The sequence below is a fragment of the Acinonyx jubatus genome, chromosome B3, assembly GCF_027475565.1.
Source record: "Acinonyx jubatus isolate Ajub_Pintada_27869175 chromosome B3, VMU_Ajub_asm_v1.0, whole genome shotgun sequence".
Lineage (NCBI taxonomy): Eukaryota > Metazoa > Chordata > Mammalia > Carnivora > Felidae > Acinonyx > Acinonyx jubatus.
The window spans coordinates 109,092,899-109,108,297 of NC_069386.1; the positions used below are offsets into that span (position 1 = coordinate 109,092,899).

The 15,399-nt window shown below is 46.3% G+C and overlaps 1 protein-coding gene across 5 annotated transcripts in view; it reads left to right on the plus strand.

The window, feature by feature from the left end:
- The window catches only part of FNTB (farnesyltransferase, CAAX box, beta), a 77,175-nt gene that overhangs the window by 56,538 nt on the left and 5,238 nt on the right, over positions 1-15,399 (plus strand). For 3 of the 5 annotated variants that reach the window (XM_053224564.1, XM_053224566.1, XM_053224565.1), the window contains exons 10-13: positions 2,035-2,146; positions 3,027-3,141; positions 8,542-14,191; positions 15,085-15,161. In XM_053224564.1, the coding sequence (XP_053080539.1) occupies positions 2,035-2,146; positions 3,027-3,141; positions 8,542-8,673 (359 nt within the window). In that variant the 3' untranslated portion in view covers positions 8,674-14,191; positions 15,085-15,161. The remainder of the gene's footprint in view (positions 1-2,034; positions 2,147-3,026; positions 3,142-8,541; positions 14,192-15,084; positions 15,162-15,399) is intronic. The other 2 variants (XM_053224563.1, XM_015068150.3) reach the window with 2 other exon arrangements.

Sequence of the window (15,399 nt, forward strand, 5' to 3'; positions counted from 1 at the left end):
ATTACTAAGATCTTAAAAATATTCAATGCTGACTAAATTAGTGAGTTATTGGTTTCTGTGGAGCAGTAAGAAAGCAGCAGGCCCGTGAGTTTGGGTTTAGATTGATGGTTACTCGTTGCTTGTGTGTTCCTTGGGACATACTCCACGCCTGGATTTGTCCACCTGTGAAATTGAGCTGCATGTGGCTGAACCTGTCAGTTACTGTTTGGGAAAACTTTTGATTTCTTAGATAAAAGGAATCTTTGAAAAGCAAAATGACATAATAATGGGGATTTGTAATTGAAGGGAGAAGTATAAAGGACTAAAAGGCCGATTGTGGTGCACAAGCAGCACCCGTCATCACGCCTGTCTTCGTCTCTGGTTGTGTGAGCTGCTGTGCAGTTTCAGGACCCCTGGAAGCTCCTGGTGGAGTTTGTGGACTCGGAGCTTGTAGATTTCCATAAGGTAGCAGGCAACCGACCCACTCTGTAATCTGTCTGATAATAAACATAGCAATTTCTTTTCAGATTTTGCTTTTAGTGACAGGTTGGCACTTACCTTAAAATAATAGTCTTTTATTTCCTACAGGATATAGAATAAAAGGATATTTTGTACAGATGTTTAATGCAGTGATCCTAAAGTTTAGTAAATTGGCTTTTTAAAGAAAAAGTAACAGCTTTCTTGAGATAGAATTCACATACCATACAATTCACTCACTTAAAATATACAACTCAGTGGTGTTTAGTGTAATCAGAGTTGTGCAGCCATGACCATAATCAATTGTAGAATTTTCATCATTACCCCCCTCAAATCCCAGTAGCTATTAAATTTGCTTCTTTAAAGAAGAAATTACAAAGGAAAAATCAACAGTATGGTAACAGCATAGAAAAATGTATGCCTATAGTGTTAAATGGAGAATGCAAAATATAAAATTATAATAACTATATAGAAAAATGCACAGAAACAGACTGGAAGAAGGAAAAATTAGCTTTTAATTGCTATTTACAGATTACTTGCTATCTTTGTAGTAGCCCAAGTATCCAAGTATAAAATTGACCAAGGACTTAATGCATGTGTATATTTAAAAAAAAAAAAATTCCCACGTAAATGCTTCTGGAAGCATCCATCTGTTGGCAGTCTCTGTCATCTGCATTTGATAACTATGCGGCCCACGGAATTCTCCGACCATACTGATTCAGCTTCAGAATGAAGAAGGCCAGTTGCTTGTTCATACATGAGCATTATTACCAGAACTGCCAGTTTCTGCTCCTGCTGCCATATTTTTTTTAAGTTTATTTACTTATTTTGAGAGAAAGCACAAGCAGGGGAGGGGTAGAAAGGGAGAGGGAGAGAATCCCAAGCAGGCTCCCTGCTGTTAGTGTAGAGCCCGACTCAGGGCTTGAACTCACAAGCTGTGAGATCATGATCTGAGCCGAAATCTAGAGTCAGACACTTAACTGATCCACTCAGGTGCCCTACCCTATTACATGATGCAGAAATCCTGGCGGTTCCTAGTAATCCTTCTTAGGAACAGTTTTTGAGGCCAAGAGAGGAGTTGGAGGATGCCCTTTGGAGATACATTAAGTTGAGGTTTAGAAAAGTAGAAGGAACAGACATCACCCCTGTTGAGAGTTCTCTTAGCCAGTTAGAGTCAGGGATGTGCTAGAGGAAATGTCTTAAGAGGCCCAGAGGAGGGAGTTGTGGACTGAGTCAGGAGCAGTGAGAGGGTGGATCTGGAAGGCAGAGATAGCCAGCTGGCCCACGCCTGTCCGTGATGTGTTTTAGGACAGGCATTCACAGTAAGGGCGTATACCCCAAGGTATCGTTCTGCACTGCTGCTCTTTGACTCAAGTCAAAGGTCGGGAGAAGGAACATACCATGGGACGTGGGCAAAGATAGCAAGTGTCCCAAGAATGTAATTTTCAAAATTAGTCCAGGAATAATAGAGGGAAACCTTAACTGTCCCCAGTGGGTAATAAAATACAAAGACGTCATTCATACTGTGCTGGATGCCCACCGGGCATTGGCCTGCCCTGACGCTATGCCTTTCTGCAGGCGACCCTGCCCTCAGCATGAGCCACTGGATGTTTCATCAGCAGGCCCTGCAGGAGTACATTCTTATGTGCTGTCAGTGCCCCGCCGGGGGGCTTCTGGATAAGCCTGGCAAGTGAGTGCCTTTTCTTGGGAGAGGGAGGGGCAGGGAGGGGAGAGATGGTGTGCCACTCAAGACTCCCCAGAACCAGAGGGTGACAGCCGCTGACCTTTAAAAGCCTGGGGGCAGGGGGGAGGGGGCTCCCTTTCCATCCAGCTGCTTGGTGCTAGTGTGTTGTGGGAAGAAGCCTCCCAGTGGGAGCACCCCTTCCAGTGCTATCCTGGCACCCCCCAGTGCCCATCTTTTCCCCCAGCTTCCATGTAGCCCCCTCTCTGGGTAGGTACATAGATTGCCAGGTTGGTGGCTTTTCTTGCCTTTTTTTTTTTTTTTAAACGAAACTGATTTAAATACAACAGGATATAGGACTTTAAAACCCTTGAGTGTCATAAACAGAAATTATAATCACAACTATTGCAGCATAGATTAAATACCTTGAGGCGCCACAGTAAAAAGAAAAGGGAAATCAGATAAGTCCTGTTCCCTTTGCTACTGGGCCAGCACACACCCTGTGACTGTCAGCATCCAGGGGAAGGCCCAGCTGAAGGCTGGTCCCTAGCAGTTTGTCAGGGAGAATTTGGCTCATTTCTAGGCATTTTGGTAGGATTTTTTTTTTTTTTTTTTTTTTTTTTTTTGAGAAATACATTAATTTAGCACCAGCACTACCCTGGAGAGTCCTTTCTGGAAGACAGCTGGAGGAGACCCTGGGGGGACCGACTACAAGTCTACAAGACTACAAGGGTGCAGGGCTGAAGAATGGGGCTCAGAAATGCCACGGCTTGACCTGGGCCTGGGATGTGGGGGTGTGCTCCAGGCCTGAGTCTCCTGTTGGAGGCTGTGCCTGGGGGGATTTGTGGGAGTGGAGGAGTCCCTGCTCAGAGCCACCTTGTCTTTGTAGGTCTCGGGACTTCTACCACACCTGCTACTGCCTGAGCGGCCTGTCCATAGCCCAGCACTTCGGCAGTGGAGCCATGTTGCACGATGTGGTCCTGGGTGTGCCCGAAAATGCTCTGGTAAGGCCGGGTGGGGGGCTTGATGGCGCTTCTCCACAGGGTCCCCAGGATGGGGGCATACCAAGAGAGGGGAGCAGCCACGCGTGTCCTGCACAACTATCCATGTGCCTCCTGTGGGCAGGTCTGTGAGCACGCAGCCCCCACCCTCCCTCCATTGGCAGCCGCCCCGGAGGGAGCCTGGGACCCAGGAGGGAACTATCTTAAGGCAAACTCAGGGTTCCAGGTGGGGGCATCCAGTCTGAGACAGAGGTTCTGTGCCTTTATCCCTGCGTCAGACCCAGACCTCTATTCATAGTTCCATTGAGGAAATGTACTAAGAGGCAGTAGGTTTCTGGAATCTGCAGCCACACAGTCCTCGCTGCATGGCTGGCTGTCTTCTGGAGCCTACAGTGACGTGCCGTCTCTCCAGAGAAGATTCCCAGACCACCTCTGTGAAGGAGGCCTCCCTACAGTGCTCCACCACCGCGCTTTGTTTGTGCCCCTCGTGGCACTCAGTTGCAGTTTGTAGCGTGTGTTTAACTTGGTTTTGTCTGCTGCCTCCCAGAGCTGTCAGCCCCTTGCGGGCAGGATGTTCAGCCCCACATCCAGCCCTAGACCAGCCTGGCCGCGGGAAACACCCCTGAGCCTAGACGTGAGCCTGTGACATGAATCCAACTAAGACCGTCCACGGCGATCAAATCACGGGGCCCGTGCAGACTGTCACAGAATAGTTCCAACAGAAGGAACACAGATGGCCAGTATGGATAAAAAGATGCTCAGCCTCACTGATAACCAGACAAAATCGGAGTTGCAACCACTCAGCTTTTTCAAGTCTTAACATTTTTCCATATTCGCCTCCCATGCACCCCTTTTCCATTTGTCAGTCTCCTTCCATCCCCAGCATCACCTTGTCCTAAGTTTGACATTTGGCATGCCTGCAGATAAGTTTTTGTGCTATCACTACATATGTATGTATCCATAAACAATATAGACAACGAATGTTTTCATGCCTTTTAGGACAGTAGCTATTGGATCACTTATTGTGCATTGCTGTTCTTGCTGACCGTTACACTTTTGAGGTTTACCCGCGTTCACGTATGTGGCTCTACTTGAACATTTTAACAACTATATGGTATTCCCTTGTATAAATGTACCCCAACTGATTTTTCTTCTCCTGTTGGCGAACATTGAGATGGTTTCAGTTTGTGCTATTGCAAACGGAGTCACAGTGCACATTCTTGTGTTAGTTTCTCTAGGAGAGACTTGCTGGGTTGAAGAGCACACACACCTTCATCTTCATAGACAACACCCCCCCACACACACACCACTGCCCATGTGGCTTGTGTCGTTTTACACTCACACAGTATTCAGATGAGTTGCTCTGTGGTCCAACTTTTCCTCTCTGCCATTTGATAGATGGGAAATGGTATCTCAGTTTTATTTTTACATTTCCCTCACTCGTAGTAAGGTTGAGCATCTTCTCAAATGTTCATTGACCATTTGTGTTATGTCTTCTGTGAATTGCCTGCCAGCTGCTTGCTTGCTTGCTGATTTGTAATTTTAATTGTTTGTCCTTTTCTTACACATTTGAAGGCGTTCTCTGTGTGTTCTCAATACTAATCCTATGTCGGTGACGTGTGTAGTAAATCTCTTCCAGTTCGTGACTTGTCTTTTCACTTTTAGTGGGTTTTTTGGTTGTTGAATAGAAGATTTTTAATTTTATAGTGAACAGTTTTACTGCCTTTTTGGTTTTTGAGGGTGGAGGGGTACTTAAGAAATCTTTCCCGGGGGTGCCTGGATGGCTCAGTTGGTTAAGCATCTGACTTCAGCTCAGGTTATGACCTTATAGTTCATGGGTTTGAGCCCCACGTTGGGCTCTATGCTGACAGCTCAGAGCCTGGAGCCTGCTTTGGATTCTGTGTTTTCCTCTCTCTCTGCCCCTGCCCCACTCACACTCTGTCTCTCTGTCTCTCAAAAAGGAATAAACATTAAAAAAATTTTTTTTAAAGAAATCTTTCCCAGGGCACCTGGGTTGCTCAGTCGGTTAAGCGTCCAACTTCAGGTCATGATCTCATGGTTTGTGAGTTCAAGCCCTGTGTTGGGCTCTGTGCTGACAGCTCGGAGCCTGGAGTCTGCTTCCGATTCTGTCTCCCTCTCTCTCTGCCCCTCCCCCGCTCATGCTCTGTCTTCTCAAAAATAAAACATTAGAAAAAAAAAATCTTTCCCTACACTGAGGTCATACGTATATTTTCTTCCAAACCATTTAAAGTTTTGCTCTTCCCATCTGGATTTTTAATTCTCTTGGAATTGATTTTTGTCTGTGGTGAGGGTTGGATATAATTTTATATTTTTTCCATGTAGATGACCAATTGACCAATACCACTTACGGAAGTTTACAACTTTCCTACTGATGTGTGTCACATGTCTGTCACGTACTCGAGTTTCTGTATATGAGGTGACTCTGTTCTGTTCCTCTGGTCTGTTTGCCTGTCTGTACTCTCTTAAGCAAATTGTAAATGCAGGTAGGCAGGTCCCATCCCCTTGTTCTTTTTCTTCAAAATTGCCTTGCTGTTCTTTCTTTTTGCTTTTTCCTATGAATTTTAGGATCAGCTTATCGAGTTCCACAAAAAAAAAAAAAAAAACAAACTATAATGGAATTTTTATGGGAATCGCATTAGATTTAAGATTAATGGGAGAGAACAGACTTCATTTCAATATTAAGGCTTTCCATTTGTGAACATGATTTTTCAGATTATTTTTCATGTCCTTTAGTGGTCTTACATCATTTTCTCCATAAAAGACTAACACATCTTTTGTTAGACTTATGTCTAGGAAATTTATACTTTTTGTGTCTATTGTGACTGGAATATTTTTTTATATTTGTGACTGGTTGTTACTAATATACAGAAATGATATTTATATTTTAATTGTATGCAGCCACCTTGCTGAACTTAATAGTTGTAATAGTTTGTAGAATCTCTTGGATTTTTTTTATTTAGCATGTGATGTTATTTTCAAATAAGGACAGTTTTGCCTTTTTCTTTCTGATTCTTAAGAATTTTATTTCTTTTTCTGCCTTGGGATGTTGGCTAAGACCCCCATAGAGTGTTGACTAGAGGTGGTCATAGGCGGGGGCGCTCCTGTCTTGCTTCTGGTTGTAATGGGAAGGTGTCTATAATTTCAGCATTACGTAGGATCCTTACTGCAGGGTTCTGATAAATACCTCCTATCAAGTTAAGGATGTTACTTAACCCTCTCTTCCTGGTTTGCCAGGTTGTTTCTTGTTTGTTTGTTCCAATCATAATCTAATATTAAATTTTACTGAGGGCTTTTTCTACATCTGGTTTTTCTCCTTGACTGTGCTACATTTTGTTAATAAATGTTCTGATGGTAACATTACATTCCTAGGATCAGCCCTTCTTATGGTCAGAGGACAGCGTGATTGTGTGTGTTTAATACATTGCTGGATTCAGTTTGCTAGTATTTTTTTAAGTTTATTTATTTGGGGGGGGGGGGCAGAGAGAAAGGGAGAGAGAGGATCCCAAACAGGCTCTGCACTGCTAGCACAGAGCCCAATGTAGGGCTCAAACTCACAAATTGTGAAATCGTGACCTGAGCCAAAACCATGAGTTGCACATGCAACCGAGACCCCCAGGTGCCCCAGTTTGCTAGCATTTTTGACTAGTATTTTATTTTTTTAATTTGAGAGACAGTGCAAGTGGGGGAGGGACAGAGAGCGAGGGAGGGAGAATCCCAAGCAGGCTCTGCGCCACCAACACAGAGCCCAACACGAGGCTCAAACCCACGAAACCACGAGATCATGACCTGAGCTGAAACCAAGAGTCAGATGCTTAACTGACTGACTAGTATTTTACTAGTATTTTTACTTGGGCCACCCAGGTGTCCCTGACTAGTATTTTTATTTAGGATGTTTTTTTTTGCATGGTATTCATAAGAAAAGCTGATATGAATTTTTGTTTTATTGTATTGCTCTTTCCAGTTTATATTTCAGGATAATATCACAGCCTCATAAAATTAGATGGGTACTTCTTCTCCACCCCCACCCCTGCCTTTTGTTTAGACTTTGAAAAAGTTTATACAAGTTAGAGATTATGTTTCTTGTAGGTTTGGTAGCACTTGCTTGAGAAACCATCCAGGCCTGCCTGATATTTTGGGGGAGGAATGGTGGAGCAGAATAAGCAACTGTTATTACTGATTTAATTTATTCATACAAGTTGGGGCGGCTCAGTTGGTTAAGTGTCTGACTCGATTTTGCCCCAGGTCGTAATCTCATGGTTCTGTGAGTTTGAGCCCTGCATTGGACTGTGTGCTGACAGCACAGAGCCTACTTGGGATTCTTTCTCTCTCCCTCTCTCTCTGCTCCTCCCCCCACCAAACTAAATAAATAAAAACTTTTAAAAAAATGTATTCATACAAATTTTAAAGAATTTCTTTTGAAAATTTATATTGTTCTATAGAATTACTCAGTTTATCTGTACTTTTATAGGTTTTGGCATAGAGTTGCTCATAGTATTCTCTCTTTTTTTTTTTAACGTTTATTCAGTTTTGAGAGACACAGAGAGACAGAGCGTGAATGAGGGAAGGGCAGAGAGAGAGGGAGACACAGTATCTGAAACCTGATCCAGGCTCTGAGCTGTCAGCACAGAGCCCGACGTGGGGCTCGAACTCATGAACCATGAGATCACGACCTGAGCCGAAGTCGGACGCTTAACCAACTGAGCCACCCAGGCGCCCCCATAGTATTTTAAAAGTAGTTTTAAAACCTCTCCTGCATTTCTGTCCCCTCCTTCATTCTCCCAGAGTGGATGAGTCCTGAATATTGGCCTCCAGTTGTGCCCTGTCTCAGACCTAAAGTTTCTTTTGGATTTCTATGATGTAGTAGACTACTATAAAAGAGTTTCAATATGGCCTGACGCTTTTACTGCATCATGGCATTGTGGTCCTTTTCCTTGATTACAAATGTAAATAAATACATGTATGTTTTAATAATTAGAATATATACAAAAGTATAAGAAAATAGCATGGGACCGATTTTGGCATATGTCCAATTTCTGCCTATAAATCACATCTACAAACACATTTTCAAAAAGTAAGTTTGGGATAACATTGTATATACTGTTTTCCTCACATGATACGTTATAAGCATTTGCCCTTACCATTAAATATTTGAAAGCATGTTTTTAAACGGCTGTGTAATATTCCTTTGTATCCCATGTAGCATTAAATGCTTTTACTAATACCTTGTTGTTGAACATCAGGGCCTGGGGTGATAAACCTCCCTGTGTATGTCTGATGATTCCTTCTTCTGATAAATTCTTACAAGCGCATGTAAAGGTTTCAAGTCTGTGCACGGTCGCAAGGACCACTGGGGTGATTGATCGGCATCTGTTCTCTTTGCAGCAGCCCACTCACCCTGTGTACAATATTGGACCAGATAAGGTGATCCAGGCCACCATGTACTTCCTGCAGAAGCCAGTCCCAGGCTTTGAGGAACATGACAACGAGGCACCAGCAGAGACTGCCACCGACTAGAAGACCCAGGGCCCCTGGCTCTATGTTCACCCACCTCCCCGGTCAGACCCAGGTTTATACATTTCGATACATACTGCATTCCGTGCTGCAGAAGCCTTGGCCACTAGGGAGCTGTGGTCCTTTGTCCTTTTCTTGTCAAACAAAACAAAACTGATGGTCCTGGGTTTGGAGAAAATAGTGGCGTGGTTTTTAAAAAATTCTTTCCACTTCCGTCAAACCAAAAATCTGTCAGCCCGTGCGGCATCTAAACCCGGCTCTGGCCTGGCCAGGATTGTTGGGGAACGGTGCGTGCGGGGCAGGACCAGTCCCTCGCCGCCAGCTCTCCGGCCCGGACAGTCGTACTGAAATGAACGGTGTCTATGAGTCACTGCTGCGATTCCCCCCTGCACGCCACCATTAGGTCACCAGGAAGGTGCCCTCCCCTGAGTGGAAATAAGTCTATTCCGTGCCGAGGGGGAGGGGGAGCTTTGGTCCCATCACAGTGAATTCGCTAGAAAAAAATCATGGTGGGACTTCACTAGGAGATGCCCTACCTCTCACCTTCCACCTCAGTCATTTGCAAGGGAAAGGAGCTGGGGGTGGGGGAGAAAGATCCCCTTGAGTTGTGAGTCCCTCCCCCTCCGCACTGGAGAACTGAGCCACTTCTCCCCAGGGCGGGACTCGCTTCAGCCACAGGGGTGGTGACTTAGACCCAGGAAACCAATTATGAGTGGAAAATGAACCTCTAGTTCACTTCTGTGTCCGAGGAAGCAGCCCCAGTGCCCGCCCCCCATCATGTATGTGAAATACCCTTCTCGTGTCCTCAGGGCCGCACCTGCAGCCTGTGGCCATTGTGCGTGTTTCCATCTTCCTTCCATCAGACTCCCAGCCCATCACCCTCAGAGACGGTGTTGTCTTCTCTCATCTGGAGTATTAACACTACTAAGTTTTTCACCTTAATTTGACTCAGGATTTATTCACATCCTGCCCACTCTAGTCTCACAGAGATAAAATCAAGTGCTAGATAGGCTGGCTGCTCAGCCAGCTGTGGCAGGGCTGAGTGCCGCCCGGCGTGCTCAGCCTGGCAGGGCCTCTGCTGCTCACGGGGAACCCTTTCTTGGTCAGCGGGGCATTGAGTTGGGCCATCTGTCCGCTGCTACAGTCACGGCACACTCCGTGCGGCTGACCTGGCCTTCATGTACGCAGCCCCGGACTGCGAGCAGACAGGAGCCTGGAGGTGCGGCACGAGGCTCTTCTCAAAACTCTGGCCGTCTGCTGCCTCTCATTCCCTATTGCTTTGGCGGATTGGGCTATGTATTACCTCCTTGAAATAATAAAAGAATAACATTTTCTCTGATGTCTCTCATTTGTGACTGGTCCCAAGAACATTCCCTCAGAGTGTCCACTGTTGGGAGTTACTGAAGATTGCTCGCGGATTGCCGGTCTCCCGTGTGTGTGTGACATTTCAGACCTTGCAGGGATCTGACTTGGGTTCCACCCTTAGACAGCTGCTCCAGTGGATGCCACCATGGGCCCAACAAGCAGTGGGAGAAGCTCTGTCTCCCAAGCTCCCCAAACCAGTTCTGTTTACTTTTGTCCCAGCCCTCTGTACGCCACGTCTCATGGTGTCTGTGTGTCTGTCTGATTCTGAGCAGAGACTGTGCTCCTGAGTCCGAAGGCAAGAATTCAGCAACAGGTGGAGGTGGCTGTCCTGACCAGAGGCAGGGGGACTGTCACAGAACGGGCCAGAATCCTGTGGTCACCTGGCTTTCCTTCTCATCTGGTGAGAGACCCTCTCTCAAGGGAGGCCAACAAGGCAGATACTCCTTGTCCTGACCCTCCATGGACGAGAAGAGGGTATCCTCATCTTGGAATATAATTCCTGCCCCGTGCTCTTTTTGCCCAGATAACACAACAGTTTGGGCCACAAAGCAGCACATTGAAATGCATCCTTCCCATGACTGTAACAAAAGGCCAAACCCTCTAACACCAGCAGCCTCAAGGTATTAGGGGATTAATTGTAGTAATTGATGTGGTTAGAGACAGAAGGGATTGCTTCGGTATGAGTTGGCTTTATGCCAAGGGGAGAGGGTTTGAGCTGGCCCCAGGATTAGGTGAAGTTTGCCTAGGTAGAGGAGAGAGGGTCATTTACTGGTATTTAAAAAATTTTTATTTGAGAGAGAGAGAAGACACTATTGGGGGTGCAGAGAGAGAGGGAGAGAGAGACCCAAGCAGGCTCTGCGTGGCAGCACAGAGCGCGACATGGGGTTCGTTTCATGAACCGTGAGATCATGACCTGAGCCAAAATCAAGAGTCGGATGCCAAACTGACTGAGCCACCCAGGCGCCCTGGCATTCTTGGTTCAGGGGGTTTACACTGGCATAACCATGAGACTCCCTTTCTGCTCCCAGTTGGGTCTGGAGGATTTCTTGACTTTTACAGCATTCAAAGTGGGTGCTGGAGATAAATTCTCAGATAAACAGATTTATCATGTGTATCCTTAAGTAGAAGGCACTTACGTAGCATTCAAGATGGGTTACCCCAAATATCTCCCTCACCAATAAAGAAATACAGAACTACCACAGATGTCCAGATGGACCCCAACTGGCCCCTTGGACCCATTTCAGACCCACGTTGAGTCCTGTGTAAGTTGGGAGGCCTGCTAGATCCTCATGTGAGCAGAAGGGGAGCCTCCTGGATAAGCAGACGCCCCTGAGATAACAATACCAGTCAATGATATTCCTAAACTGCCTTCTCTTCACGGCATCATTTCTGAGTTAGAAGCCATCAGTCAGATTCTGGCCACTGTGTTGGCGGCAATGCTGTACTCTACTTGATGAAGCCACTTCTCATGAAGACCGCCCACAAAAGCATATGCCATAATATTAAATAACAGCTCCACAATGGCCTTCCGTTGAGGACTAGCCTTAGATCTTGATATGTTGCTTCCCGGTGACTTAACTTAGCAGAGAGATGGAGGTTAGAGACTCCTGGCAACGTGGTTGCTTATGTGACCTTGGCGATTGCATCAATGTTAACCATCTATTGTACTTGTGTCAGGAGCTTGATAGAATTAAGAGTGGAGCTCTGAGTGCTCCATATTGTTGGCAGCAGTGGAATCCATTGGCTTCAGATGGTAGATGTACAGATAACGATGCTGACATTCCATTATGAAACTGAAGAACTGGTCTCATCTTCCAACCAGGTTTTCATTCATCCAACCTCCTTATGGAAGTAGGTCACTGGGCTTCCTGCAGGAATTCGCCAGTAGCTTCAGCACCCCAACTCTGAGAGAAGGGTAATGGTCTGGGGTGGGGAAAGAAATGTTCTTTATGTCTGCAGGCTTCCGAGGCACTCTTTGGCCAGGACTACCGTGTACGATGTCTGTCATTCACTGTCTGGGATAAATCCAGTTCAATGAAAGTTTGCTTTCTTAATGCTAATAATCAGGCCTGAGGTTAATGATACAGATAGAAGTCTATGATGGAGGGCTACTCAATGTTGCTTCCATTTGGGAGCCCAGGAATAACTTGGGGGTGGGGGGAATATTTGCTAATGTTTTATTAGTCTACCATCTATACCAGGGGGCAGCAAATTTTCTCTGTAAATGGTAAGTATTTTAAGCTTTGCAAACAACTACTCAACTTTGATCGGCCATGGTAGGACAAAACAGCCATAGACAAAGTGCGGTCGTGTTCCAGTAAAACTTTATGAAAACAGGCGGTGGGCTAGATTTGGCCCAAGGGCTGTAGTGTGCCTACCTGTGATCTAGACCAAATCCCATCCATATTCATTCAGCATTCTTCCACATCTTTCATGGCTGAGATGTAATGTAATACTATGTCCATGTACTACTAGTCTCAAAAGGCAAATGTGCTTGGTAGAATTTGTACCAAATATTCCAGCCACCCACGTGTGCTGCTCGGGCATTCACTGCCACGAAACAGGAAGAACTGAATGATTTAAGACATTGTTACAACTTGCTTAAAACAAAGAGGAAATGTGTTGACTCTTAAACTGAGACGTCCAGGAATTAGCTTGGCTGTATGGCTTTAGCAGCTTCCTCGGTCTTTCTGTATCAGCTCCAACCTCAGGCTCTCTCCATGTGACTGTCAAATGGCAGCAGCAACAGCTGCAGACCGTACATCCTCTGAGGGTGAAGTTCAGCAGACACGAGCAGCTGGCACTGTCCCAGTCGTCCTTCCCAGCAAGTGTCACTGCATCTCACTGCCTTTGATCAAGCCACGTGCTTTTCTGAGAAGCAATCCAGTGGCCAGATTGAAGTGCACTGAATGACCTAAGTCTTGATCACATGCTTCTTGCATGAGTGGGAAATGGGGCTCCATCAGAAGCACACAGTCTAAGAATGGGGAAGGAACGAAGCCCCGAGTCCAAATTAGGGTTGTAGTCAAAGCGGGGAAATGGATGCTAGAGAGACAAACCACCACCGCTGTCTACAACAGTGGATTTTTACTGGGATAGAAACCTGTGGTGGACACGGTTGGCATCCATTCCTCCCCTCCCCAACTGTGGCAGCCAATAGGCTCGTGTGAATGTGATCCCCTTCCGACCTCCAGGACCAGGCCCTGATTGGCCTAAGGCAATCATTTTAATCCATCCCTCTTTGGCAAGAACAGAAGCCTACACCAATCAAATGGCTTGCCCTGGCCTCATTGATTGATGCAGAATAGAGCATGTGGCCTACAAAAACCGGAGAGAAGCCCAGGACATTTGATGATAGAGGAAAAGCACCTCTCTCCTGTTAGGGATGGTAGAATGTGTGGCCTGGGACTCCTACAACCATTTTCCTACCTACAAGGAAGCCAGTCTCAGAAGCCAGTACGCACAGACTCCCTGACTCACTAAGAAGCATGGCCAGAACCCTGATCACCCCTCTCCTGCAGTTTGCCTTGCTTCTGGGTTTTTCAGCTATGTGAACCAACCTGAGGTGGATTTACTCTGACTCGCAACCAAAAGCATCCTAACACATACAAAACTCTATCCGTGAAAGTTCTTACCTGCTGCCTGAAGGGCACGGATCACCCTTGCCACATCCACCCGAAGAATAACCCCTAAGAGAGTTCCTCCTGGTCTACTGCCTCTCCTCATTTGATCCTTGACTCAACCTCACGAGGTGGGTGAGGCAGCCGTAGTATCTGCATTTTACAACTGTCGAAACAGGTCAGAGAGCTTAAGTGAATCACCCAAGGTTTCTGGCGATCAAGGAGTGGAGTCTGAACCTGAACCCAGACCTGCTGCCCAGGAGCTTCCATCCCCCCAGGTGTCTAAAGGAAGGTGGGGTGCGTGGTCTCGGGGATGGAGGCAGTACCGAAACGTGTGTGGGTTACCTCCAGGGCTGGATGACAGAGACCCCGAAGGCCGGCCCCCATCTTTTACCAGGACGAGCATGCTGACAGCAAGTGGCCGGGGCAGGCTGGCCTCGCTCTTCGGTCTTCGTCTCCTGCTCTGCCAAATCTTCAGCATAGAGCGACGATCCCCACACCAAATGGGTGCCACCCCAGTGCAGAGCGAGGCTATGGTGAGTCAGTCTTTCTGGTAGCTCTGAAGACAGCCTGCCCCCTGCAGCCTGGCCCGGCCTGCCTAACCGGTTCCTGGACTGGACATCCTCTTTCACTTCCCGGCAACTCTGCTTTTCACCAGCTGGTGCAGGAGGTTCAGAGAACGAGGCCAGGTGGCCGATGCTCCCCTCCCACTGCTTGCGTACGTCCAAGAACAGCCAGGCAGGCGGGGACACAGTGCTCATCGCTCACCCGGCTTAATGGAAAACTTTCCCTGCCCTCTGCCCCTCCTGCATAAACACCGCTCCTGCAAAATAATCATAACGATGCATTTAAAAAAGACCTTTTTATTTTAGGATAGTTTTAGATGGACAGAAAAATCGCAAGGATAGTAGATCCCTATGTCCCTTAAGCCAGCTTCCCCCACTGTTGCCATCTTACGTGAATATGGAACATTCGTCGAAACTAATGAACCAATGTTGATACGTTACCATTAACTGAAGTCCATAGTTTATTTGAATAACTTAGTTTTTACCTAAATGCCCCTTTTCTGTCCCCAGATCCCATCCAGGACACCTCATTACATTCAGTCAACTCTCCTTAGGCTGCTCTTGGCTGTGACAGTTTCTCAGGCTTTCCTTGTTGTGGGTGGCCTTGACAGTTTGAGGAATACCGGTCAGGTATTTTGTAGATGGCTTCTCACTTGGAAATTGCATGAAAACATTCTCATGATCGGGGTAGGGCTGTGCGTTTTGGGGTTAAGGCCACAGAGGCCAGGTGCCCTCTCATCACATCCTATCAAGGGTGCATGTGGTCCACATGGCTTGTCCCGGGGGCTTTTAACCTTGAGACCTGGCTGAAAGCATGTGTCGGGCTATCGCACTGCAAGATTCCTCTTTCTTCCCCTTTCCAGAGTGTGCCCTTTAGAAGGAAGTCCACGTGCACAGTACACATTTAAGGAGCGGAGAGCTATGCCCCACATCCTTGAAGGTAGGGTATCTACGTAAGTTATTTGGAGTTCTGTGGGAGGTTTGTCTTTTCTCCATTTATTTTTCTACTCATTTGTTTATATTGGTATGGACTTGTGCATATTTATTTAACACTTTGGGTTATGTTCCATACTATGTTGTTTATTCCAGCTTTGGCCATTAACTCTTTCAGTTGGTTCCTGTGTCCCTTTGACATCTCCACACTTCCTTACTTATAAAATAGCGTCATCATCATCATA